This window comes from Sorex fumeus, unplaced genomic scaffold (genome assembly GCF_029834395.1).
Source record: "Sorex fumeus unplaced genomic scaffold, SorFum_2.1 ptg000006l, whole genome shotgun sequence".
Lineage (NCBI taxonomy): Eukaryota > Metazoa > Chordata > Mammalia > Eulipotyphla > Soricidae > Sorex > Sorex fumeus.
The window spans coordinates 4,841,295-4,866,248 of record NW_026606063.1 but is presented as its reverse complement, the minus strand read 5'-3'; the positions used below and the strand labels follow the sequence as shown (position 1 = coordinate 4,866,248).

General features: G+C 52.6%; 1 protein-coding gene across 1 annotated transcript; it reads right to left on the bottom strand.

Moving 5' to 3' along the window:
* Positions 1-247: 247 nt before the first annotated feature.
* NLRC4 (NLR family CARD domain containing 4) lies at positions 248-21,198 on the bottom strand. The gene is made up of 7 exons (XM_056125770.1): positions 20,943-21,198; positions 17,700-19,637; positions 12,672-12,764; positions 10,741-10,911; positions 9,499-9,591; positions 5,623-5,790; positions 248-549 (listed from the first exon to the last, which is right to left on the bottom strand). The coding sequence occupies exons 1-7, from the start codon at positions 21,160-21,162 to the stop codon at positions 248-250; spliced, it is 2,985 nt and encodes a 994-aa protein (XP_055981745.1). The 5' UTR covers positions 21,163-21,198.
* Positions 21,199-24,954: the final 3,756 nt, after the last annotated feature.

Below are 24,954 nucleotides of genomic sequence, written 5' to 3'. Positions count from 1 at the left end.
AATTCTAAAAGCTTACTTTTGGGTAGGGCCACATCAGTGGCGCTCGAGGTTATTCCTAGCTCTGTGCCCAGGAGTGACCCCTAAAATGTTCAAGGGAGCATATATGGTGTCAGGGATTTGAACGGGGTTGGCCGTATCGAAGGCAGACATCTTAACCTCTGTACTATCTCTCCGGACCCTTTTTCTCTAAGTCTCTGAGCAAAGAAAGTAACGGGGTCCTCCATCTGTCTTCAAGCCCCAACCCCGGTCACTCTTTCGAAGAAGTGACCAGTTTAAAATCGCCTTTAATAACACTGAGATCATAATCATCAAACTCCCACCCAACGAGCCTGGCTTCCTGCAGAGAAGTTAAACTGTGCAGCACACGGCCGAGTTTCCTGACCAGTGGGGCATCGGGCAGGAAGCTCTCAGAGCTGAAGTCAAAAGACACCAACTGCTCAAGATTCTCCAGTACGCCCAGGAAGGCAAACCATCCGTCACTGCTCACACAGTTTCCCGCCAGATCCAGCTGCTGCAAGTGCTTCAGAGGAGTCTGCTCCAGAAACGCACCTGGGTGGAAGAGACAGAGTACTTAGTAGGAGGCAGAATTGGTTTTTGGTTTGGGATCATACCCGGAGCTACTCCTTGGCTGCTCCTTGGTTGTTGCTCGGGGAACTGCGTAGTGCTGGAATCGAACCAGGGTCCCCCGTGTGCGGGGCAGGCCCCCAAAGCCTGGCACGGTCTCCCCGGCTCCTTCGACTTTTGTTGATGAAGAATAAGGCTGCTTCATGTTTGTTTCCATCCTGTCACTTTTTTTTTTAATTGATTAGTCTTGCTTTATCTATTCTTATTACGGATTTGTGGTTTTTTGTGTGTTCTGGATTTTTTTTTTTTGCTTTTTGGGTCACACCCAGCGATGCACCAGGGTTACTCCTCACTTTGCACTCAGGAATTACTCCTGGCGGAGCTCAGGGGACCATATGGGGTGCTGGGAATCGAACCCGGTCAGCCGCATGAAAGGAAAATGCCCTCCCCGCTGTGCTATCGCTCCAGCCCCGGGGGGTTTGTTTTTGGGTCACATCTGGCGATGCTCAGGGGCTAGTCCTGACTGTGCACTCAGTAATTACTCCCAGCATTGCTTGGAAGACCATGTGGAATCCTGGGGATCGCACCCTGTACAGCCATGGGCATGGCAAGTGCCCTGCCCTCTGTCCTATTGCTCCAGCCTATTACTCTCTCTCTTTTTTTTTTTCCTTTTTGGGTCATACTCGGTGATGCTCAGAGGTTACTCCTGGCTTTGCACTCAGGAATTACTCCTGGTGGTGCTTGGGGGACCATGTGCGATGCTGGGGATTGCACCCCATTCAGCCATGTGCATGGCAAGTGCCCTGCCTTCTGGCCTGTCGCCGCAGCCCGTTACTCTCTTGAATTCATTTGCGCGTTGACTTGTGGGGGCACCCACATGTTGGACTGTGGGGCGGTGCCGGGGATTGAACCCAGGACTTCCATGCATAAGGCATGTGCTGCACTGCTGAGCTGCCTCCCAAAGGCCTGTTCCTCTTCTGTATTCTCAAATTTTAATTTAGGGTGGGCTACTGGGCCACACCCATCAGTGCTCAGAGGTGCTCCCAGCTCTGTGCTCGGAGGTCACCGTGGTGGCCGGGGCCAGGTGATGGTAGGGGACAGGCCAAAGCATGGGATCAGCGCTTTGAGCTTGTTCTCTCTGGGGCCCCTGCAAATCTTTAAAAAAAATAATTAAAGCTTTAAATTTATTGTTTTATTTTTGTTTTGGGGTCACGCCCTGTGGGGGGGTGTGTAAGTCCTGGAGGGCTTGGGGGGCCTTATGGTATGCTGCCGGGGATCAGGGATCAACTCGGTTGGCTGTGTACAAGGATAACGCCCTCCCCATGGTACTATCTCTCCAGCCCTAAAGCTTTCAAGTTAGATTTTACTATGTTTTTGTTTTTCTTTGGATTGATCTATAGTCTTATATTTATTATCTTGGAATTTTTTTTGTTCTATTATTTTTTCTAGCCCCTGACACATCAGAGCCTCATTCGTTTTTTTTTTTTTTTCTTTTGGGTCACACCCAGCTATGCTCAGGGGTTACTTCTGGCTCATACACTCAGGAATTACTCCTGGTGGTGCTCGGGGGACCATATGGGATGCTGGGAATCGAACCCGGGTCGGCCGCGTGCAAGGCAAACGCCCTACCCTCTGTGCTATCGCTCCAGCCCCAGAGCCTCATCATTTAAAAGAAAAAAAAATTTTTCTTTTTTGTTCTGGGGCCACACACACTGGTGCTCAGTGCTTGCTCCTGGCTCTGACCGAGGCATCACTCGTGAACGTGCTCTGGGGACCATGTTTGGTGCTGGGGTTGGACCCAGGCCCGTTGCCTCCACAGTGAGCACCCTCCCACTATACTGTTGCTCAGAGCCTTCTTCCATTCTAATACCATTCAAGGCTGATTTTCCTCTCAAGTCCTCCTTTTGCTGAAAGTCACATGTCTTTTGATACGTAGTATTTTATTTCTAGTAGTAATTATGTAATTTCTTCTGTGGCCTAAGTGGAAGGTGGAAAAGTGAGAACAATCCAGGCTTAGAGCATTGGGGGTGAAGTAGACCCAACCTCTACGGCTAGTTTCATACCTGGCCTCCGACATCGCTTTTCTCCCTGCACCCCAGTGAGTCTTTGTTTAATGAGAGGCTCCACGCAGCATCTGCTTCCTACATTTCACACACATCCACCCCTGAATGACACTGCCTGAACTGACTCGTGATACTATGGGCCATGGGAGTTTCAGTAATCGTGACAAAAATGGGAATAGGAAACCCAAAGCCAGCTCTGATCTCAGACAGTGACTGACCACTAGGAAATAGCCAGTATTGGGCCCAGAGCCATAGCAGAGCTGGTGAAGGACTTGCCTTGCACGTGGCTGACCCGGGGCTCGAGGCCCTGTGTGTCCCATAGTGTCCTCCAAGCAACACCGGGAGTGAGCCCTGAGTGCAGAGCTAGGAGTAAGCCCTGAGCATGCTGGTGTGGTCAGAAACAAAATAAAACACACACACACACACACAAAACCCCAAAGCTCCCACAGCCAGGGAGATAGTACAGCAAGTAGGGCAGCTGCCTTGCTCATGGCCGACCACAGTTTGATCCCGACATCCCATACGGGTCCCCGAGCACCTCCAGAAGTGATCCTGAGTGCAGAGCCAGGAGTCAGGCCTGTGGGCAGATGAGGCAGTTAGCATCTGGAGAGACAGCCCAGTAGGCTGTCACGAGGCTTAGCCTGCAGGACGCCTGCCTTTCCGTTCCCCTCACTGCCTGTGCACCCCTGGACCACAGCTGGGAGGCGTCCTGAGCACCTCCAGCTGTGACTCCCCAGACAGATAAAATCTTCCCTGCCAAGCCCCTCCTCACACGTGACCCTAATCACACATCCACAGCGGCCCCCTTAGTCTAATTGATTAAGACGCACAGTTGCCTGACGAGGCTGCTTAGTGGCCTAATACAATCCACCTGCCTTCACTGCCAGTCAGAGTAAAGGGGCCTGGCAGAAGGGAAGCCGGGGGCCACAGAGAGAGTCCAGCGGGGACGGCATTTGCCTTGCACAAGACTGACCCGGGTTTGATCCCCAGAATTCCAGATGACTCCCTGAGCACCGCCAGGAGTGATTCCTGAGTGCAGAGCCAGGAGGAACCCAGGAGCTTTGCCGAATGTGAACCCAAAAGCCAAAAAAAGCCAAAATAAATGAAAGAAAAAAGAAACGGAAGCCAGATACAGCAGCTGAGAGAGTCACACCGGGAGACGAGGAGGAGGCGGCAAGGGAAGGGAAGACCTTGGAGTTGGAGCACCATCAGGTAAGGCGAAATCCACGGGTCAGCTCAGGACTTGGGGACAAACATCTGCAAGCAGTTCCCCGCAGGGGAGTGACTGGGAGCGCTGGTTCCCTGGGTCCGAGTTTCAGTGAGAGCAAGTCAGGTTTCGGAAGGGGGTCGCGACTGGGCCCCACGGCAAAGAAACAAGCTCGCAGACGCACCGCGCGCTTCAAAACGCCTCAACGGCTGTCTGTCTGCATTTATTGGGGGGATATTTTTCCTTCGGTTTTGGGGCCACACCCAGGCTGCTCAGGGCTTCCTCTGGGCTCTGCACTCAGGGGTACTGCTGGGGGAGTTGGGGAACCACCTGGGGTGCCGGGGATGGAACTTGGGCCGGCGCATGTCAGGCAAGTGCCTTACCTGCTGCCCTATTTCTCGGTCTCCAGCATGGCTCAACGGCTCTGCTGAGAGACGGGAGAGGGTTCGGCTCCTGGTCTACTGACCAAGCCCAGTTTTACCCTGAGCACAAAGCCAGGAATGTGCTTTGTGCTTTGTGGGGACCAAGAAGGACAAAAGGGTGGAATGTCAGGTCTTTACGCCACAGCTACCTCCTAGACCTGTATTTCTCTACCAGGGGCCACCCAGTCCCCAGTGGGCCCCAGGATAGCCAAGAGGGGCCACAGGTCACACTAGCATCCAGGGGGTCATGGGTTGGCATGGGGAAGCCAGTCCGGGGTGGGGTCACAGGAAGGAAATGAGGTTGGAAGGGAGCACGGTCAGAGAACATTGAGGAATGCTGGACTGGACCAGCCCCATGGGCAGTGGGGCAGCTGTTGCTGGCCTCTTCCAGAACTCCGGGATCCTCCCCCCAGGACCCTCACATCCCAACTAGGGCTCACTTGGGTGCCGACAGTGGGCCACCCAGGTGGCAGAGGTGACCTTCCCAGGCTGACCCCTGAAGATGTCCAGCCCCGGCTTCACTGTCCTGCTGTTCCAGCCACTGCCACTGCCAGGGGACAAGTGTCTGCGGTGCGGGGCTGGGCCGGTCCATGTCAGACCCGGCTGTACCTGTACATCCTCAGGTCCCCTCTAGAGAGAGTCACCTTCACCTCCACGTGTTTTTGACACCTGACAGATGAGTTCAAGCCACAGGAAGTTCCGAGGGAAAGGTCAGGAAGAGGAGGACCAAGGTCTGGTGCCCGGTCGAGAATGTAAACGGGTTTCCTGTCATCCAGGTGTAATGCTTAAAGTCTGGCAGTTTTGGGGGCTGGAGCAATAGCACAGCAGGTAGGGCATTTGCCTTGCATGCGGCCGACCCGGGTTCAATTCCCAGCATCCCATATGGTCTCCTGAGCACTGCCAGGGGTAATTCCTGAGTGCAGAACCAGGAGTAAACCCTGTGCATCGCCGGTGTGACCCAAAAAGCAAAAAAAAAAAAAAAAAAAAAAAAGTCTGGCAGCTTTTTTGTTTTGTTTTCGGGACCACACCCAAGTGCTCAGGGCTGACTCCTGGCTCTGTATTCAGGCCTGACTCCTAGCTCTGTGCTCAGAACTGACTCCTGGTGGGGCTCAGGGGACCGTACAGGGGTTCTGAGGATTGAACCCGGGTTAGCCATATGCAAGGATCCGCGTACTACCTGCTGACCTGTTTCTCCAAACCTGGCAGGTTGTCAAATCATTTTACTGCTCCGCTTCTGCGAACTCTAGAAATAACTGTATTAAGAGGGAGGAGGCAGAAATAGAGAGAGGAGCAGAAGGGAGTGTGGCAGCTCCCAGAGGAAGCGGGGCCACGCGCCTGGTGCGCTCGGGCTGGCGGGTGCACCCACCTAGAGTCCCCATTTCGGCGTCGGTCAGTTCCCAGTTCTTCAGCCCCAGCGTGGTGAGCTGCAGTGTGTGCTCCAGCTGCGGCAGGAGGCGTGGCAGGGCCCCTCGGAAGCCACTCCCGCACGGCAGCCTCAGCTCCGTCAGACGCTCCAGAATGTTCAGCCTGTCAACTTAACCAGAGGGCAGCTCAGGAAGGTGCCTTATCTCGAAACCCATCCGAGGGGGCAGAGACAGAGCTCAGAGGCCTGAGTGCGTGTTTGTAGGCAGGAGACCCAGGTTTGGTCCCAGGCACTGCTGGGTCCCCTGAGTGAGACCTTCCCAGTGTCCCCAAACATCCTTGAGTACTGCTTTGTGGTCGAAAAACCAGAGGGGGCTGGAGCGATAGCACAGCGGGGAGGGTGTTTGCCTTGCATGAGGCCGACTCGGGTTCAATTCCTAGCACCCCAGATAGTCCCCCGATTTCAAGATAAGGCACCTTCCTGAGCTGTCAGGAGTAATTCCTGAGTGCAGAGCCAGGAGTAACCCCTGTGCATCACCGCTTGTGGCCCAAAAAGCAAAAAGAGAAACACCAAACAGAACACAGTGACAGAACACAGGGGTGATTTGTGGGCGACCTTCTCCTCCTCAGTGCTCCACGAAGCCCGCATTTGGGGGTTGCTATTTTCTATGGACTGCATTCTGGAGTGTAGAAACACAGGCATCTTGCTTCATCCTCATTAAAACACTGTCTTTGTGTAGATTTTTGGTGTTTCATTTTGATTTTTACCTTTGGTGTTTGGGCTCTGTTCAGTGGTGCTCAGGGCTTGCTCTTGGGTCTGTGCTAGGGGTCATCCCTGGCAGGACTAGTTTGGGGGATTGTATGTGGTGCCAGGAATAGGATTGGGGATGGCTGCGTGCGCGGGAAGAGCCTTAGACCCTGCATTATCTCTTCAGCCCCTATAGTTTTATTGTTTATTTTTTTGGGTCACTCAGCAGTGTTCAGGGATTACTCCTATTGGGCTCAGGGGACTGATGTGGTGCTGGGGATTGAGCCCAGGTCAGTTGTGTGTCAGGCAAGTACTGTCTCTTTGACCCCTACATTTTTTTTGTTAATTTGGGGGGTTCAGACAGTAGACAACAATATATATATATACATATATATATATATATAAAATTTGATCACCTGACATCCCATTACTCATTGATTTGCTGGAGCAGGCGCCAGTAACATCCCAGTCACGTGCTAGTGTAACCAATGGAGTCTGCTTGCTCCAGGAACACGAAGAGCCTCAAATCGTTCGTTTAGGGTCTTGACAAAGAAATCTGACCATCCCGTAGGTAGGCGGCCACGCGATCTTTTGACATCCTGTGGAATCAGTTGGTAACAGCTCTAGTCCAACGGTCATCTCCAAATCGTATTACATGTCCAGCCCAACTGACTTTCAACGCCTTGACAAACGAGACAGTGTCCCTGATTCTTGACCTTCAACAGAGGTCAGAACTCTGGATTCTTTCTCTCACTTGAGTGAAGTGTGATACTCCAAGCATAGCTCTTTTGATTCCTCTTTGGGAGACCCGAAGAGCGTTCTCGTCCTATTTGCGTAGGGCCCAGGTCTCTGAGGTGTATGTTAGTGCAGGAAGAATAGTGGAATCGAAGAGATGTGCATGGAGCCAGAGGTTCTTCGTCCTCTTAACTATTTCTTCAACGCTCTTGAAGGTGTTCCAAGCCTCTCTCTTCCTCCTGCGCAACTCAGGTGCCAGGTCGTTCATTACATTGAGTTCTCAACCTAGGCACTCATAACTGCTGCATTCAGAGATGTTCATTCTGTTGAGAGTGAATGGAACGTCAGGAACAAGACCGTTTCTCATAAACATTGTCTTCGTGAGATTCAGCTACAGTCCGACATTTCTATACTCGCAGTCGAAGTCGGCCAGCATTTGTGCTGCTTGGCTAATGTTTGGTGTTATTAGAATGATGTCATCAGCAAAGCGGAGATGGTGTAGTTGCCAACCGTCTATCTTCTTCCCATTCCAGTCGTCGCATGATGTTCTCGAGGGTAGCACTGAAGATTTTTGGTGAAATGGTACCACCCTGCTGAACCCCTCTCTTGACATGGATGATCACTTCCTTGTAGAATGGTGAGATCTTGGTAGTGAATTTGTAATACAGCTCACGGAGGATCCTGATGTATTGAGTTTGAATGCCCTGATTGGCTAGGGCTTCGATGACCGCTTCAGTCTCAACAGAATCAAAGGCCTTCTTTAAATCAATGAACGTTAGACAGAGCAGCATCTTGAACTCCTGAGAAACCTCAATGAGCTTGGTTACCATGGGGATATCACCGATCGTGCTGAAACCTTTCTGAAACCCGGCTTGCTCGTATGGTTGTCCTTCATCTAGTGTTCTGCCAATCCTATTCAGGATGACTCTAGTGAACAGCTTGTAGATGACAGACAATAGGCAGATTGGGCGATAGTTGCCAATGTTGTGGATGTCTCCCTTCTTGTACAGTCCTGCTGGTTTTCCATTGGGATGGAACCTTGCATTCGGATAGGTAGCGTGTGAAGAGCCGAGCCAGTGTATTGATGAGTACTGATGGCAGATTCTTCAGGCATTCGGGTCTGACCTTGTCTGGGCCAAGTGCTATTCACTTCTTTACCAACGAGGCGTGTATATATATATATGCTCGAGCGGGCCCAGTAACGTCTCCATTGGAGACTTTGTTGTTACTGTGTTTGGCATATCAAATACTCTCGGTAGCTTGCCGGACTCTCCGAGAGGGGTGGAGGAATCGAACTCGGGTCGGATATATATATATATATATATATATATATATATCGGAGAGTCCGGCAAGCTACCGAGAGTATCCTGCCTGCACGGGCAGAGCCTGGCAAGCTCCCTGTGGCGTAGTCAATATGCCAAAAACAGTAACGATAGCAGGTCTCATTCCCCTGACCCAGAAAGAGCCTTCAGTCATTGGGAAAGACAAGTAAGGAGAAGCTGCTAAAATCTCAGGGCTGGGACTAATAGAGACATTACTGGCACCAGCTCGAGTAAGTCGACGAACAACGGAATGACAGTGATACAGTGATAATTTGGGGGGTGATATTGGGGATCAGCAAGGCATGTGCTCTACCCCTGAGCTCAACCCCATCTCTCTCTTTCCTTCTTCCTTTCTTGTTTTTGGGCCACACCCAGCAGAGCTTGGGGGCTGCATCTGGCTCTGAGCACGGGACTTGCTCCTGGTGGTGCTCAGGGCTCATGTCTGCTGGGGATGGACCCCGGCCCCTGCATGCAGAGCTTGTGCTCCATCCCTGGAGATCTCCCTTCCGCTCTCCTTCTGGAGATTTTATTTTATTTTACTTTTTTTTGTTTGTTTGGGGGCCAACCTGGCGGTGCACAGGGGTTCCTCCTGGCAGTGCTCAGAGACCAGGTGGGAGGACAAGGATTGGACTGAGGTTGGCCGCGTGCAAAGCAAATGCCTACCTGCTGTCGTATCACTCCGGCCCCCATTTCTGTGGAGTTTAAAGCAAATCTAGAGAGTCGTCGTCGTTTTGTGTTTAACACAGTCGCAGCATCTCTCTCACACCTGTGACATCTTGTTCCTAAATCCCTGAGTTAATCTGTGTCAGGCATCAGGTACTTCAGGGCCCTGGCCTGGGAGGAGGCAGAGTGGATGCGGGCCCAGCATGGCGGCGGGGCTGTGTGGCTCCCCGAGGCCACGTGGTTTCAGGTGGTGTGGGAAAGCGCTAACAGGGCTTCTGGGGTGTGTGTGTGTGTGTGTGTGTGTGTGTGTGTGTGTGTGTGTGTGTGAGCAAGGTGGTAGAAGAAGCTTCTGGAGCTAGCCTGTTTTCCCCGTTGGTAAGTAATCTGAGTTGGGCAAAATTGTCATTCTTACTCAGGTCATGTAGAGCTTCATTTCCATTCTTTCCCAGGTGATTTTCAGATAAATCAAGAACGATCAGTCTGGCCAAATTGTGAAGATTCTGTGCTGGAAAAAAAAAATCCAAAAGAAAAAGACTTTCAGGAAGCAATATAAACATTCAGAAATATTCTTGGAAGAATTTTGAGTCCTTATTTATTAATTTAGGGCTGGAGCGATAGCACAGCGGGTAGGGAGTTTGCCTTGCATGCAGCTGACCCGAGTTCATTTCCTCCATCCCTCTCGGAAAGCCCGGCAAGCTACCAAGAGTATCCCGCCCACACAGCAGAGCCTGGCAAGCTCCCCGTGACGTATTCCATATGCCAAAAACAGTAACAACAAATCTCACAATGGAGACGTTACTGGTGCCAACAGATGAACAACGGGAGGACAGTGCTACAGTGCTATTTATTAATTTATTGGCTTTTTAGGTCATACGTGTTGATGCTCGGGGTTACTCCTGGTGGTGCTTGGGGGGACCAAATGGGATGCCAGGGATCAAACCTGGGTTGGCCGCGTGCAAGGCAAGCATCCTACCTGCTATATGATTGCTCTGGCCCCTGAGTTCTTATCTTCTTAACTGATTTATGCAAACCTGGAAACTCTTCTCATCCTGCTTCTCAACCATTTATTCACTCATTCTTTCATTCGATGACTTACTTGGCTCTATAGTAAACAGGCCACATGCTAAGTTTCAAGCTTCCGTTTTTCCTCTCTGTCCTTTTCCCCTCTCGAAATCAAAATGATAACCGGGAGCCAGAGCAGTAGTACAGCAGGTGGGGCACTTGCCTTGCATGTGGTTCACCCAGGTTCCATTCCCGTCCCCATGCCCATGGTCCTTAAACCCTGCCAGGGATCATCCCTGAGTGCAGAGCTGGGAGTAAGCCCTGAACAGTGGGACCCAAAACCAACACAAACCAAATAACACAATAACCTAGTTCTGAAACATTCCTATTATCCATGGAGAATAAAATTTGACTCCATAGATAAAATTGGCAAAAAAGTAGGCATAGTATGGGGCCAGAGATGTGCCTCAGAGGAAGCCCAAACCTGGAATATGTGAGCCAGCCTGAGTCTCACACACAGACACACACACACACACACACACACACACACACACACACACGTCCATGCTCCTTCTCCAGCTTTTCTCCATAGCAAGTCTCACGAGAGCATCAGCCTGAGCACAGGGCGGTGGGTTCCTCTGCAGCTTCTTACCAAGGGTCTTGGTGGCGTTGGCCGACAGGCAGCAGGAGACTAGCCGCAGTTCTTCAAGATCCCGAGGCTGGGTGGAGAGAGACTTGGCAATGTGATCTATTCCCGTCCCCATCTCAGGCAAGCTGCTCAAATTTAGCACCAGCATCTTCTTCAGTTTTGTTAGGCCTTGCGCTGTCAGGAAGGAGGCGCGTTAGTGATCACGTGCTTTGGAAAGAACCACAAAGCAACAGGCTGAAAAGAAGGTTAAGAATGAGGGAGCACCAAGTAAAGGGTGTTGGGAAGATCCACCCAGGATGGCAGATGCATGCTGAAAGTAGACTATAGACCGAACATGATTTCCACTCAATGCCTCTTTGCAAACCACAGCACCCAAAAGGAGAGAGAGAACAAAAGGGAATGCCCTGCCACAGAGGCAGGGTGGGATGGGGCGGATGGGGGGTGGGAGGGATACTGGGATTAGTGATGGTGGAGAATGGGCACTGGTGGGTACTCGATCACTGGTGGGTATAACTGAAACCCAAGCACAAAAATTTGTAAGTCTACAACTGTACCTCATAGTGTTTCATTAGTAAAAATTAAAAAAAAAATGATCACCCAGGGGCTGGAGCGATAGCACAACAATTAGGGAGTTGCCTTGCATGCGGCCAACCCAGGTTTGATTCCCAGCATCCTATATGGTGCCCCGAGCACAGCCAGGAGTAATTCCTGGGTACAGAGCCAGGAGGAACCCCTGTGCATCGCCGGATATCACCCAAAAAGCAAAAAAAAAAAAAAAAATCTCACCCGACTGGGCTGGAGCAATAGCACAGCAGGGAGGGGGTTTGCCTTGCAAATGGCCAACTGCCGGTTTGCATCCAATGGTCACTCTGCAGACCTGCACCATGCAGAGGTCACTCAGAGGGACGTGACAGGGCATGGTCCAGGCTCAGTGCCCGCCCAGTGTGTGAGAGAAGCAAAGGGGTACAGACAGGGATGCGGTGTTGGCAGGAGAGCTCGCCCACTGGGCTGAGGGCATGCTTGGACCCCCAGCACCCCACCATTCCGAGGGGCAGCTCAGAGCCGGGAGGAGCCCTGGGCACAGCTGGGTGTGACCCTCTCCAGAGACCAAAGGTGGTGGCTTGGCTTGGGTTTGCAGGCACAGGGTTGACTCCTGGCTCTCTGCTCAGAGATCATTCCTGGTGGGGTTTGGCAGACCATGTGGCGTGCCGGGGATGGACCCCAGGCTGGTCACGTGCCAGGCAAGCACCCTCCCCGCTGTGCCATGGCTCCAGCCCAGGGGTACCACTGAGCCCTTTGACGTTGCGTCTCATGGAATTGAGCCTTCTGGGGGCTTCTCCCAGCTCCCTTGAGAGTTCCGAGTGGGAGGCGTTCCCCAAGCAACCTGCAGATCCCTGGCGTGCTCAGAAAGAGCCCGCGTGGCCACAGCTGACGCCGTGTGTTCAGCGGGAGGCAGAGGAGTTCCTAAGTCAGCACTTCACTGCAGATGTTCTAGAACCTCCCTCGCCTGGGAGGGAAAGCTCTGGCAGTGCTCCAGGCTGTTGTTCCCATCCTGGGGCCAGAGTGTTCAGAGGACCAAGTGGTGTTGCGGTTCAAACCTGGGCCCGAGCCTGCATGCCAGCCCCGCCAGAACATCTCCCAGACACCATCCAGGCCTGTGGCAGAGTGTTAACAACTCTTCCCTCAGACTTTGAATCATGGACTAGGGCCTGGAGCCGTAGGACAGAGGGAGGGCATTTGCCTTGCACGTGGCGGGCCCACGTTCAATCCCCAGTGTCCCATAGAGTCAGTCCCCTGAGCACAGAGCCAGGAGTCAGCCCTGAGACCTGCCAGGTGGGGCCCAAATACAAAAGCAAAATTAAAAAACACATCAAGTCATTGCACTTCTAATAGGCAGCATCATTGGTCGCTCTTCCACAGTTCGGAAGTCATACCCAGCTCCACAGCATCTTCCTCGTTCAGTTGAACGTCCTCCAGCACGAGCGTGGTGAGGTTCTTCAGGTTACCCACGTTGTCAGTCAGGCCACCTGCGGGAAAGCCAGGGATCAGACTGAGGCCAGCACTCACTTTTCATTGCTAAGCAGAAGATTTTGTCACTGGCCATAATAGATTCTCATAAAATTGGCATAAAAGGTGTATTTTAAAAAATTTAAACCAATTTTATCGAGGTACCGGTACTTCCAATACTGGATGTTTTTTGGGGGGAATGAGGTTGGTCATACCCAGTGATGCTCAGGGATTACCCTTGGCTCTGCACTCAGGAATTAGCCCTGGCAGGGCTGGGTGTCGACCATATGGGGCCCCAGGGATCGAATCTGGGTCATCTGTGTGTAAGCAAGAACCCTACTTGCTGACGGTCGCTGCAGCCCCTATAGTACTGCTGATCACACATTTCACGGGGATTCCCGTCACCAGAGAAACCGCTTCCCTCCGCCAGTGTCCCTGGGTCCCTCCCAGCCCCTCCCCTTATGTTAGCTCAATTCAATAGACAAAATCTTCAGTTCTGATGGCTTTGACACTTTGTTGTTCTGTTGTTGGGTTTCTTTTTCCCTTCACAGATGGGGGAAAATATCAATTTTGTGTGTGTGGAAACACTGTCACCTCCTGTTCATAGACAAATGAAGCTAATCTCCTGGCATTCCACAAAAGTGTAAGTCGATCAATTTTAGAAAATTTCCTTAAAGGTATATAAATTTAAACAATTACTATTGTGTATAACGGACCAAAGCAGTAGTACAGCAGTTTGGAACATGTAAAATTTAGTAAGAGTGAAGACACTTGGGGTTGGAGAGATAGCACAGTGGGTAGGGCGTTTGCCTTGTACACAGCCGACCCGGGTTTGATTTGCAGCATCCCATGTGGTCCCCTGAGCAGCGCCAGGAGTAGTTCCTGAGTGCAGAGCCAGGAATAACCCCTGTGCATCACCCGGTGTGACCCAAAAAGCTAAAAAAAAAATAGTGAAGACACTTGAGAAAATTTAAATATGAAAATCTGAATAGGTCTAGAAAAGTACACGGTATACTTTATTCTAAGAAAGGAAATGTTGGCTTTTTATTTTAGAATATTTTATAGATAGTGCTTAAGTATCTGCATTAACAAAAAATTGTAATAATAATCTCTTGATGTAAAAACAACCTAATCAGACATAGAATGTTCAATATAAATGACTTTAATTCATTATTGAGAATGTATAAAATCAGGGGCCAGAGTGACAGTACAGGGGTGTTTGCCTTGCACATGGCTGACCCAGATCCAATCTCCTGCAACCCATATGGCCCCCCTGAGCACTGCCAGGTATGGCCCAAACACACACACACACAAAAAAAAAAAAAAACAGGAAAGAAAATGTACAAAATCAAAAGGTGTCTTTCTGGATCAGAGACGAACATCTTGAATACAGCTGATATTCCAAATACATGGAAACAGACTGAAAGCCATAGCAGAATTTGAAAATGATTCTACTCCTGACTTTTCACTCCACAAACATCCTGCACTTTTTAAGTGGACACGAGATGATCCAGTCCATGGAATGAAATATTGTTCAGACATTAAAGAGGGCTGAACAATGGTTGTGTGACAACTTGGAGGGCCAAAGTAGAAGCCAACCTTGGGTCTCAGTGACAGAGGGAGATTTTTTTTTTCTTTTTGGGTCACACCTGGCAATGCACAGGAGTTACTTCTGGTTCATGCACTCAGGAGTTACTCCTGGCGGTGCTCAGGGGACCATATGGGATGCTGGGAATCGAACCCGGGTTGGCTGCATGTAAGGCAAACGCCCTACCTGCTGTGCTATCGCTTCAGCCCTGAGATTTTTTTTTAAGTTATAAGAAAGACTAAGCCAGATCTAGAGAGAGCACAGCAGAGAGAGCGCGTGCCTTGTCAGTCTGTGGCACAGCACATAATCCCCTGGGCTCCACCAGGAGTGATCTTTGAGCACAGAGCCAGGAGTAATTCCTGAGCATAGCCAAGTATGAATCTCCCCAGTCCCCCGTAAAGAAAAGCAAGCAACAAAAAGAAAAACGGGACCGGAGAGAGAGTACAGCAGCTAAAGCGCCTGTCTGGTATGCGGTCAACCCGGGTTTGATCCCTGACACCGCACATGGTCCCCCAAGTCCTGCCAGGACTGATCCCAGAGCACAGAGCGAGGAGTAGATCCTGAGTACAGTGGGGTGTGGCCCAGAAAGACTTGGTCTGAGCTGGGGGTTGGCTCGGCAGGAGAGCACTTGCAGGTGGAAGGCCCTAGGTCCACTCCCTGCTACCCCAGCACAAAGAGAAACAGAGACATGTCCCACTCAGCAGGCAGCCTGCTGATGTCTGGCCTGGTCCTGGGGTGGAAAGGGGAAACTGAGCTCTCGTCTGCCAAGTGAGCTCTGCGTGGGAGTCCCAGTGTCCCTGAGCAGGTGGACATTTGCCTACATCCCCCAGACCCAGGTGTGAATCCTTGGCACCACGTAGGGCCATCCCTGAGCACCATGGATGTGGCCCAACGCTCACCACTCAAAAAACCAAAAAGACTCACAACAGCAATGTGATAGGACCTCACACCACTGAGACTAGCACACATAAAAACAATGGGGGCCGGAGCAATAGCAAAGCGGGGAGGACGTCTGCCCTGCACGCAGCCAACCTGGGTTCGATCCCCGGCATCCCAATAGGGTCCTGTGAGCACCACTAGGAGTCATTCCTGAGTGCAGAGCCAGGAATAACTCCTGAGCATCACCAGGTGTGAGCCCCCCCCACCCCCAAACAAACAAATAAACAACCAGTGTTCGTATGGCATCTTCACTGCCGGTGGGTATCTCGACTGGCTCGACCTTTTTGGAAAACAACATGGATTCTTCTCATAAAACAGATTTGAAACCCAACATGACCCAGCAATTCTACTACTTAACATCTACCCTAAGGACCCAAACTCTATTCAGAAAACTTATTTGGGGCTGGGGCAATAGCACAGCGGGTAGGGCGTTTGCCTTGCACGCGGCCGAGCCGGGTTCGATTCCCAGCATCCCATATGGTCCCCTGAGCACCACCAGGAGTAACTCCTGAGTGCAGAGCCAGGAGTAACCCCTGTGCATCGCCAGGTGTGACCCAAAAAGCAAAAAGCAAAAAAAAAAACCAAAAACAAAAAACCCACATATTTGAGCTTCTGTATTCATTGCCGTGCTCCTCACAATTGCTGAAACACTGAAACACTGAAAGGTTATCATGTACATTCCCTTCCCTTTCAGCACTCGGCTCTTGTCCAGAGTGATCAATCATTTCCAGCTATTATTGTCATACTGGCCCCTCCTCTGTCTTAACTGTCCTTCGTGCCCCCCGCCCCCGACACACACACTTGTGGCAGGTTTTAGCCACAGACCAGTTCTCTCTCTCTCTCTCTCCTCTCTCTCCTCTCTTTCCTCTCTTTCTCCTCTCTCTGTCTCTCTGTCTCTCTGTCCTCTCCTCTCTCTCTTTCTCTCTCTTTCTCCTCTCTCCTATCTTCTCTCTCCTCTCTCTCTCCTCTCTCTCCTCTCTTCCTTCTCTCTCTCCTCTATCTCCTCTCTTTCTCTTTCTCTCTCCCTTTCTCTCTTTCTCTTTCTCTCCTTTCTCCCCTCTCTTTCTCTCTCTTTCTCTTCCCTCCTCTCTTTTTTTTATTTATTTATTGAATCACTGTGGGAAAGGTTACAAAGCTTTCAGGTTTAGGTCTCAGTCATGCAAATATCAAACACATTTCCCTTTACCAATACTTATTTTTTACCATGAAGAACCCCAATAAAACCCCACCCCCACCCCTCCCAGTCCCTGTGGGGCAGATGAATTCTAGTTAACACTCTATCTGCTTTGATTAGATTCATTGTTTCAATAAGATTCACCACTATTATTTAGAGTTTACCCCCCCCCCCCCCCAAATCAGACATGCTGAAGAAGCATTGTGAAGTGATTTGCTTTCTACGGCTGGGTTCAAGAATTAAATGTTGGTTTTGGATTTCTGCTATTTTACCTATTGACCCTGGAAGTATTTCTACTGAAAGTCAGATAGTTAAGAAATTGGTTTCTGTGTTCTGGAGTTGTGGCTGTGCTGGAGAGCCGCTCGTGGGGGCAACTGGTGGCCTCGGTAGGGCGTGAAGGGCGGACCGAAACGCCCCCCCTTCCCATGCCTCCTCTCTTTCTCTTTCTGTCTCTCTCCTCTCTCTCAGTCCTCTCCTTTCTCCCCTCTCTCTCTTTTTCTCTTTCTCTCCTCTCTTCCTTCTCTCTCCTCCCTTTCTCTTTCTCTCGCTCATTCTCTCCTCTCTCTCTCTTTCTATCTCTCCTCTCTCTTTCTCTTTCTCTCCTCTCTTTCTTCTCTCTGTCTCCATGTCCCCTTCTCTCTCTCTCTCCTCTCTTTCTTTCTCCTCTCTCTCCTATCTTTTCTCTCCTCTCTCTCTTCTCTCTCCTCTCTTCCTTCCCTCTCTTCTCTTTCACTCTCTCCTCTCTCTCCTCTCTTCTTCTCTCTCCTCTCCTCTCTCTCTCTCTCTCTCTCTCTCTCTCTCTCTCTCTCCCCCCCTCCTGTGTGGCACCAGGGATCAAATCAGGGTTGGCCGTGTTGCCTTAACCCCTATCCTATCTCTCCGGTCCAGGCTACAACTCCTCCACAGATAGACTCCGAGACTCTATATGTCTCTGCGATTTGGGCAGTGCGGAGGTACACACACCCACTGCATGGGGGCTCCCATGGATGGTTTCACCTGCACACACTCACCTTTTACCATGCAAGCTGCAAAGCTGGCCAGACGTCGTACCTTCTGTTCTGCAAACCCTCCCAAAGACACCCGGATCTAATCTCCCTTCGTGGCTCAGACCCCGGCCTTCCCACCACCCTCCCGGGCCCCAGAACCTGCTGGCAACTTGGAGAAGCTGGCAGCATGGCAAGCTCTGTGGCACCAAATAGGCCCCTGGCCCTGGGCCCCGAGCGGTGCCAGCAGAGGGCTGAGATTTCCCGGTACCTGGCAGCCGAGAGGTCCGGATGGCGTGAATCCGCAACGTTTCCAGGCTGGCCGCAGTCGTGATGCTCTGCTCGTCCTCCGGGGTGAGGGGACAGGCGTCCACCGCGAGCGCCCGGATATACCTGCAGCTCCGCAGGACGGCGCCGAGGTGGCCAGCCAGGCCAGCACAGCGCTTGACCTTCAGGCTGAGGCTGGCGGCCGAGCTGAAGATCTTGGCCAGGTACTTCACGTCTCTCTTGTCCATCCTGCCCAAGTCCTGCAGGGTGACCTCCAGGTTCTTGAACTCCTGCTTCCAGCTGAAGAAGAGAGACACGGCGCGGCTGGGGATGCAGCTGCCCGCCTGCCCGGGGCTGTCCGTGCCCTGGGCCTGCGCCCCGGAGAAGTCCAGCTTGACGAAGTCCAGGGCGCTGGCGCAGTTGGGCAGGTGCTCGAAGAATTCCATCAGCTCGTCGGAGATGCGCCGGGAGTCGATCCACAGGCTCTTGCCGCGGAAGAACGCCTCGAAGTCGCGGCCCAGCGCCTCCTGCTCGGGGCTCTCGCGGAACAGGTGCACGCCGAGCTCGGCGAAGGCCTCCACGTTCCTGGCCCCGCGCAGGTCCTGCTCGGGGGGCGGCGGCGACAGCGGCAGCGGCGACGGCGGGCCGGGCTCGGGGCCCTGCTCCTGCACGTCCGCCAGGTGGGCCAGGACCTGGCGGGCCGCCCGCGCCGACGAGCCGCAGGTGTACAGGAGCAGGCTGCGGTACCTGCAGGTGATGTCGCGCATGCCCCCCATCTGCCGCAGGAGCCCGCGCGCGCGGCGCACGTCCCCGGGGTCGGGCGAGGCCAGCAGCTCGCTGAGCCGGCGGCCGGCCACGTACTCCTGGAAGGCCTGGTGGAAGAAGCGGTACCGGGGCCGGAGCCGCTGCGCCGTGTGTTTGCAGAGCAGCCCCGCGGCCACCAGCAGGGGCTCGTGCGCGCGGGCCACGTCGTCCAGGTCGAAGTCGAAGCGGCGCGAGAGGACGCCGCGCAGCGCCAGGTCCCCGCAGCGCGCCAGGCTGCGCGCCACGTCCCCCGTGGGCGCGCGGGGCCCCCGGTGCCGGAGCTTGCGCAGCAGCAGGTCGTAGAAGGCGCCGAAGAGCGCCGTGGGCGTGTTCCACTGGAACTGGCGGCGGCCCAGCTGCAGCGCGCACGCCAGGACCACGAAGAGCGGCGTCCGCATCAGGTGCCGCAGCGCGCGCGACGTCTGCAGCTGGCGCAGCAGGCCGGCCGCGGGCTCGGGGTCCAGCACGGCGCGGACCAGGGCGCGCGCGCTGGCCTCGTCCATGTCGCCCACCTCGGCCGTGAGCGCGCCGCACTGGCGGATGCGGCCCAGGCCCTCCGGGGTGGTGCTGACCAGCACGGCGTGCTTGGAGCGGTGGTTCCGCCGGATGAGCCCGTCCAGCTCCGGGCAGTCCTGGGCTCGGAACTCGTTGTAGCCGTCCAGCAGGAAGAGCACCCGCCGCCCGAGGCGGAGCAGCAGGGCCAGGAAGGGCCGCGCGGGCAGGCGCTCCGGCCGGTCCAGCAGCTGCGCGCACAGCGTGTCGTAGAGCCCGGCCCGGGCCCCCCGCAGGCGCACGAAGAAGACGAGCTGGAAGCGGGCCAGGGGCGCGCAGGCGCCCGACGCCCAGAGCACGGCCACGCGCTGCAGCAGCGTGGACTTGCCCTTGCCCGACTCGCCCTCGAGGATGCAGGGGCTCTGCAGGCCCAGCAGCAGCTCGCCCAGGCTCAGCGGCTCCACGCGCCGGTGACACAGGTCCTTGCGCCAGAGCACGGGCTCCGTGAAGGTGCGCTGCAGGTTGAAGAGGATGTCGATGTCCTCGCCCAGCGGGTAGAAGTTCAGGAAGGACGGGGCCAGGTACAAGTCCTTCAGCTCCTGCGCCAGTTCGTCCAGGGCTGCTTCCGACGGCTGGCCGGGGAGACCTGGCCGGGGAGAGCGAGGCTGAAGCGGGGCCCAGCGAGGCGGGGTGGGCCCCGAAGCCCGAGGATGCAGGGCCGGCGGGGGACGCCCAGCACCTGCGTGGCCACTATCACCATCTCCCGCCCGCCCCTCCCCCGTTGCAAGCAGGCACCGTGGGGACCGGACTTCCCCTGCCTTCCCTGCTGTTGTTTTCTGTTCCGTCAGTGTCCGTCACTTCATCCTGTAGCTCTTGGGTAGAAACTGGAAAAGTAGGGCCAGAGCAAGGCAGAAAGAGAGAGAAAGAGACAGACAGACAGACAGTCAGAGACACAGAGAGACAGAGAGAGCATAAGGCCTCGCCTGACACCCAGCTTCAGGCGCCCTCCCGATCACCACCAGGAATGAGCACAGAGCCGGGAGTAAGCACCTCAGATGAGGTCCAACCCTCCCCATGGAGGAAAATGAAACAAATAAGAGCCCGTGTTTGGGTAAGGAAAGTGGGATAAGAAGGACTGGGGGAGAATGATGGTTAGTAACTTGAACCTTGAGGAAAGCATGCCAAGAAATAGTGACTGATTTAAAGAAACAAGAACGACGTTTCATCAAAAGCAGAACCCCTCTCCTTTGGCCAGTCAGGATCTCTTTAGCATGGTGTTAGGATCCTGGAGCAATCAGGATCCTGGACGCATTTGGGCCAGGGAGTGTTAGGGTTCGGTAAATGTTTGGGTCGTGGAGGTATTTGGCTCGCGGAGGACTTTGAGATGTGGTGTTTGGGTTGCGAAGGTGTCAGGCTCATGGAGGTGTCAGGATCACGGGGGCATCTGACTTATGAAGGTGACTGGGTCATGGAGGCATTGGGTCATGGAGGTGTTAAGGTCATGGAGGCGTTAGGGTCATAGAGGTGTTTGGATCATGAGGTGTTTTGAGACATTTGGTCACAGGTGATAGGGTGATGGAGGCTTTGGAATCATGATGGTGTCTGGGCCATGGGACCTTAGGATCGTAGAAGTGTTTGGGTGACAGGAGCATCAGCACAAGCAGCCCTCATGAGATCCCGAATGATTTCTCAAGGGGCTAATAGTTCAGTTGTCCAGTTGGAGCTGGAAGAAAGACTACACTCAACCCTCCATTTTCTGACTGTCTTGGCTTCACCATCGAAGGCCTCCTTGGGAATTCCTTTTTCCTTACAGCGTCCGAGCTTCGCTCCCCCCGCCCTCCCCCCACTGCCCACTAAAACGCTAAGGGGGCCAGAGTGCCGTCACAGCCCGGATCATCGTCCTGCTGTTGTTTTCTTTCTGTGGGAGAATCGCAAGCCAGCTGGCACTTACTTTGTCCGTTCAAGTCCTGGAACAGAGGAAAATTCCACCTTTCCAGGGATTTGAGGAAGAGGTCACAGGCCTCCGGGCCTTTCATCAGGATCATGTGCACCATCTTCCTTGCTGCTTCCTGCTCCACCTTCTCGCAGCAAATGATCTGGACTTCCTCCGAGTTCAGCACGTTCCACGCCAACAGTTCATCTGAAACTTGCTTTACAACCGTCATCCCCATTCTTTGAATGAGGGCGTTGCTGTTTTCTTTTGTGAAGTCCACTGAGGTGGGGAAGCAGGGAATACGCATGTTTGTTTACTTCTCTGAGATGCATGTGTCAATATCATAGACAGAGCCCGAAGGTCATGCATGCATTTAAAAAAATTGGAACCATTTAAAAATATGGAGATGCCAAATGTTTTGATTTCTGAGTTCAGGAATGCAACCCTCCGGAAAAACTCCCAAGCCCTTCATTACAAAACAAACTCCAGAGGGCTTAACTTGTAACAACATTTTCGGAACCCCTCATATGAGGTCTTAATGTCTTCATGATGAGATACAACAGTAAAAGTAAGTAAAGGTCCTCCCGTTGATCATCGATTTGCTCGAGCGGGCCCAGTAACGTCTCCATTGGAGACTTTGTTGTTACTGTGTCTAGCATCTCGAATACGTCACGGGGAGCTTGCCAGGCTCTGCCATGCGGGCGAGATACTCTCGGTAGCTTGCCGGGCTCTCCGAGAGGGGCGGAGGAATCGAACTCGGGTCGGCCATGTTGGCTGCGTGCAAGGCAAACGCCCTACCGCTGTGCTATACAATCTTCTTTTAAAAATTTTTTGGGGGGGTCACACCTGGCAATGCACAGGGGTCACTCCTGGCTCATGCACTCAGGAATTACTCTTGGCAGTGCTCGGGGGACCATATGGGATTCTGGGAATCGAACCCGGGTCGGCCGCGTGCAAGGCAAACACCCTACCCGCTGTGCTATCACTCCAGCTCCAGAAAATCATATTCGATATGCCAGACACAGTAACAACAAAGTCTCCAGTGGAGACGTTACTGGGCCCGCTCGAGCAAATCGATGATCAACGGGAGGGCCTTAGTGAACAAATTGTTTTCCTTTGACCATGAAGTAAGGCGAACAATCTAGAAGGGTCAGTGAGGTCACAGTGATGAGACTATGGGCCTGGGATTGAACCAATGCTACTGTCAGCTAGCCCTCACTGCGCCTAGTTCCAGACCGTGGTGCTTAAAAACTGGGCACACTGGCTCAGTTTGTAAAGGCTAAAGGTTGGGTTGGTAGCATTTACCAACCTCTAGGGCCTAAGCACCCCCACCATAGTCCACGGCAAGCTAACAATATATGTCAACTTGCTAAACAAGTCATGCAAATACTGGGCTGGGGCAATAACGCAGTGGATAGGGCGCTTGTCTTGCACGCAGCTGACCTGGGTTCAATCCCCAACTCCCTATATGGTCCCCCTAAGCACCGCCAATAGTGATTCCTGAGCACAGAATCAGGAGTAGTCCTGAGTATTGCTGAGTGTGGCCCAAAAACTGAAAAAAAAAAAAAAGATCATGAAAATTTAATGATTAGAGCTTACACAATACTAAGAATTAGCTTCCGCACACGAATGCTTCTGCTTGTGTTTACCAAGGTTGAGAAAAGTATGTGCCTTGTGAAGTTGTTATGAGAGGTCATGGATAACAACTTATACAAAGTAGTATTTCCATGATTTTTAGCCAGTATTATCAGTCTCTTTTTGGGGGAGTGGGATTTTGGGCCACACCTGGCAGGGCTGCAGGCTTACTCCTGGCTCAGTGCTCAGGGATCACTCCTGGCAGAGCTCAGGAACCACATGTATCTCCCGGGATCAAAGCGGGGTCGGCCATGTGCAACGCAAGTGCTGTGCCCACTGGCCGTCTCTGCTGCCCTCCAGAATGTCCCTTTGTCTAGACCAGCAGTGTCTAGCAGGGTTTCCAAGGTGATGAATGTGTTGTATATTTGCCCTGACCACTGGCCACATGTGACTTTTGAGCACTTGAAATGCGGTTGGTGTGACTTTATTCATTTTTATTAATCTAGTTCACTTCTATTTTTTGTCTTTGGTTCACATGCAGCGATGCTCAGGGGTTACCCCTGGCTCTGAACTCAGGAATCACTCCTAGCTGTGCTCAGAGAACCAAATGGGATGCTGGGATTAAACTCGGGTTGGCCACATGCAAGGCAAATGCCCTCCCCGCTGGACCATCGCTCCAGCCCTGATCTAGTTCGCATTGAAGGAACCACGTGTGGCGACTAGACTGAGCAGTGCGAATCTCCACATGCTCATCAGAGTCCAAAGCATCCTAATTAGGTTTTTGCTTAGAGCTACCTCCCGTTTCCTCCCTGGTATCCTGGCAGGTCCAGCTCTCGGCTGTCTGGCTCGGCAGGTGAGGCTGAACTGGTGACGGCCAGGGGCCAGGGGTGAAGCGTCACTGGCACAGCGCATTCCTTTATGTAAAACCTTGGCCATGGGTTGTCGCGTCTGTAACTGCATTCTCCAAGAGTAGGAGAGCATTTGTGGGGAAGTCCCCCTCACCCCCTTCTCCCATATAATGGGAAGGTTTATGTCTAATGCACTTACTTGTTGCGTATTAACAGGTAACAGAAGCTCTTCGCTTTTCTGTGTTCTGGTGGCTGCTATTTTAACCGGACGATCCGAGTGAGTTCCAGCACGGGTGCCTTCTCTCTGGGAAGCAGCTCTTCGGTCTGGGCCGGCAGCAGAACAGAACCAGAGTTAGCCAGAGCCATGGCCATTTTGAACATTTCCCCCCATGCCAAAAAAGGATGCACTGTACGTAGGATCTGACAGTTTTAGATTCACAATATTATTTATTATACTTTTCTATCAGTTCAATATTAAACTGCACACACATTTTACAAATAAAACGCATGAAAGTGTCATTTGCATGTAATAACAGGTAAGGCGCCTTGACAAGTCAAACCATCATCTATTCCTGATCCAGAATATTCTGTCACAATGCCAACTTCCCCTGTGCTCCTTCCTGTTTCCGCTGATGTGGTTTCTCAGACTAGAGAAACTTGGTAGCATTTGCCAATCTCTAGGGCCTAAGGACCCCCACCACAGTCCACTGCAAGCTAATAATGTATGCCAACTTGCTAAACAAGTCATGCAAATACTGGGCTGGGGCAATAACACAGTGGATAGGGCGCTTGCCTTGCACGCAGCTGACCCTGGGTTCAATCCCCAACTCCCTGTATGGTCCCCCTAAGCACTGCCAGTAGTGATTCCTGGGCACAGAATCAGGAGTAACCCTGAGTACTGCCGAGTGTGGCCCAAAAACTGAAAAAAAAATCATGAAAATTCAATGATTAGATCTTATACAATACTAAGAACTAGCTTCGGTCCATGAATGCGTCTTGTGTTCAACAAAGTTGAGAAAAGTATGGACCTTGTGAAGTTGTCGTCGTTGTAAAGGAGAGCAAGTTTCACCTCTTCTGGATGTTCATACAGATAGGAGGATGCAGTTGCACCTGTGGGGGCTGGCTCTCTCACATCCCGCTACGACTCTGAGGATGGGCCTGTTGTCCAGGGCTGGGTCAATAGCACAGCGCAGGGGGGAAGGCGTTTCCCTGGCATGCGGCCGACCTGGGTTTGATCTCTGGCATCCCATATGGTCCTTGAACCTGCCAGCGTAATTCCTGAGCTGGTGTAAGCCCCAATACATGCACCATCACAAGAACCCAGGGCAGATCAGGGACACTTACCTGATGCTTTAAAATGCTTCTTATGGGGATGGAGTAATAGCACAACCAGTAGGGCGTTCGCCTTGCACACGGCTGACCCAGGTTCGAGCCTCAGCATCCCATATGGTCCCCTGAGCACTGCCAGGGGTAATTCCTGAGCGCAGAGCCAGGAGCAACCCCTGTGCATTGCCGGGTGAGACCCAAAAAAAAGGCAAAAAAAAAAAAGACTTATTCTACTTTTAGGGCCACACCCGGCAGTGAGTGCCCAGGGGCTACTCCTGGCT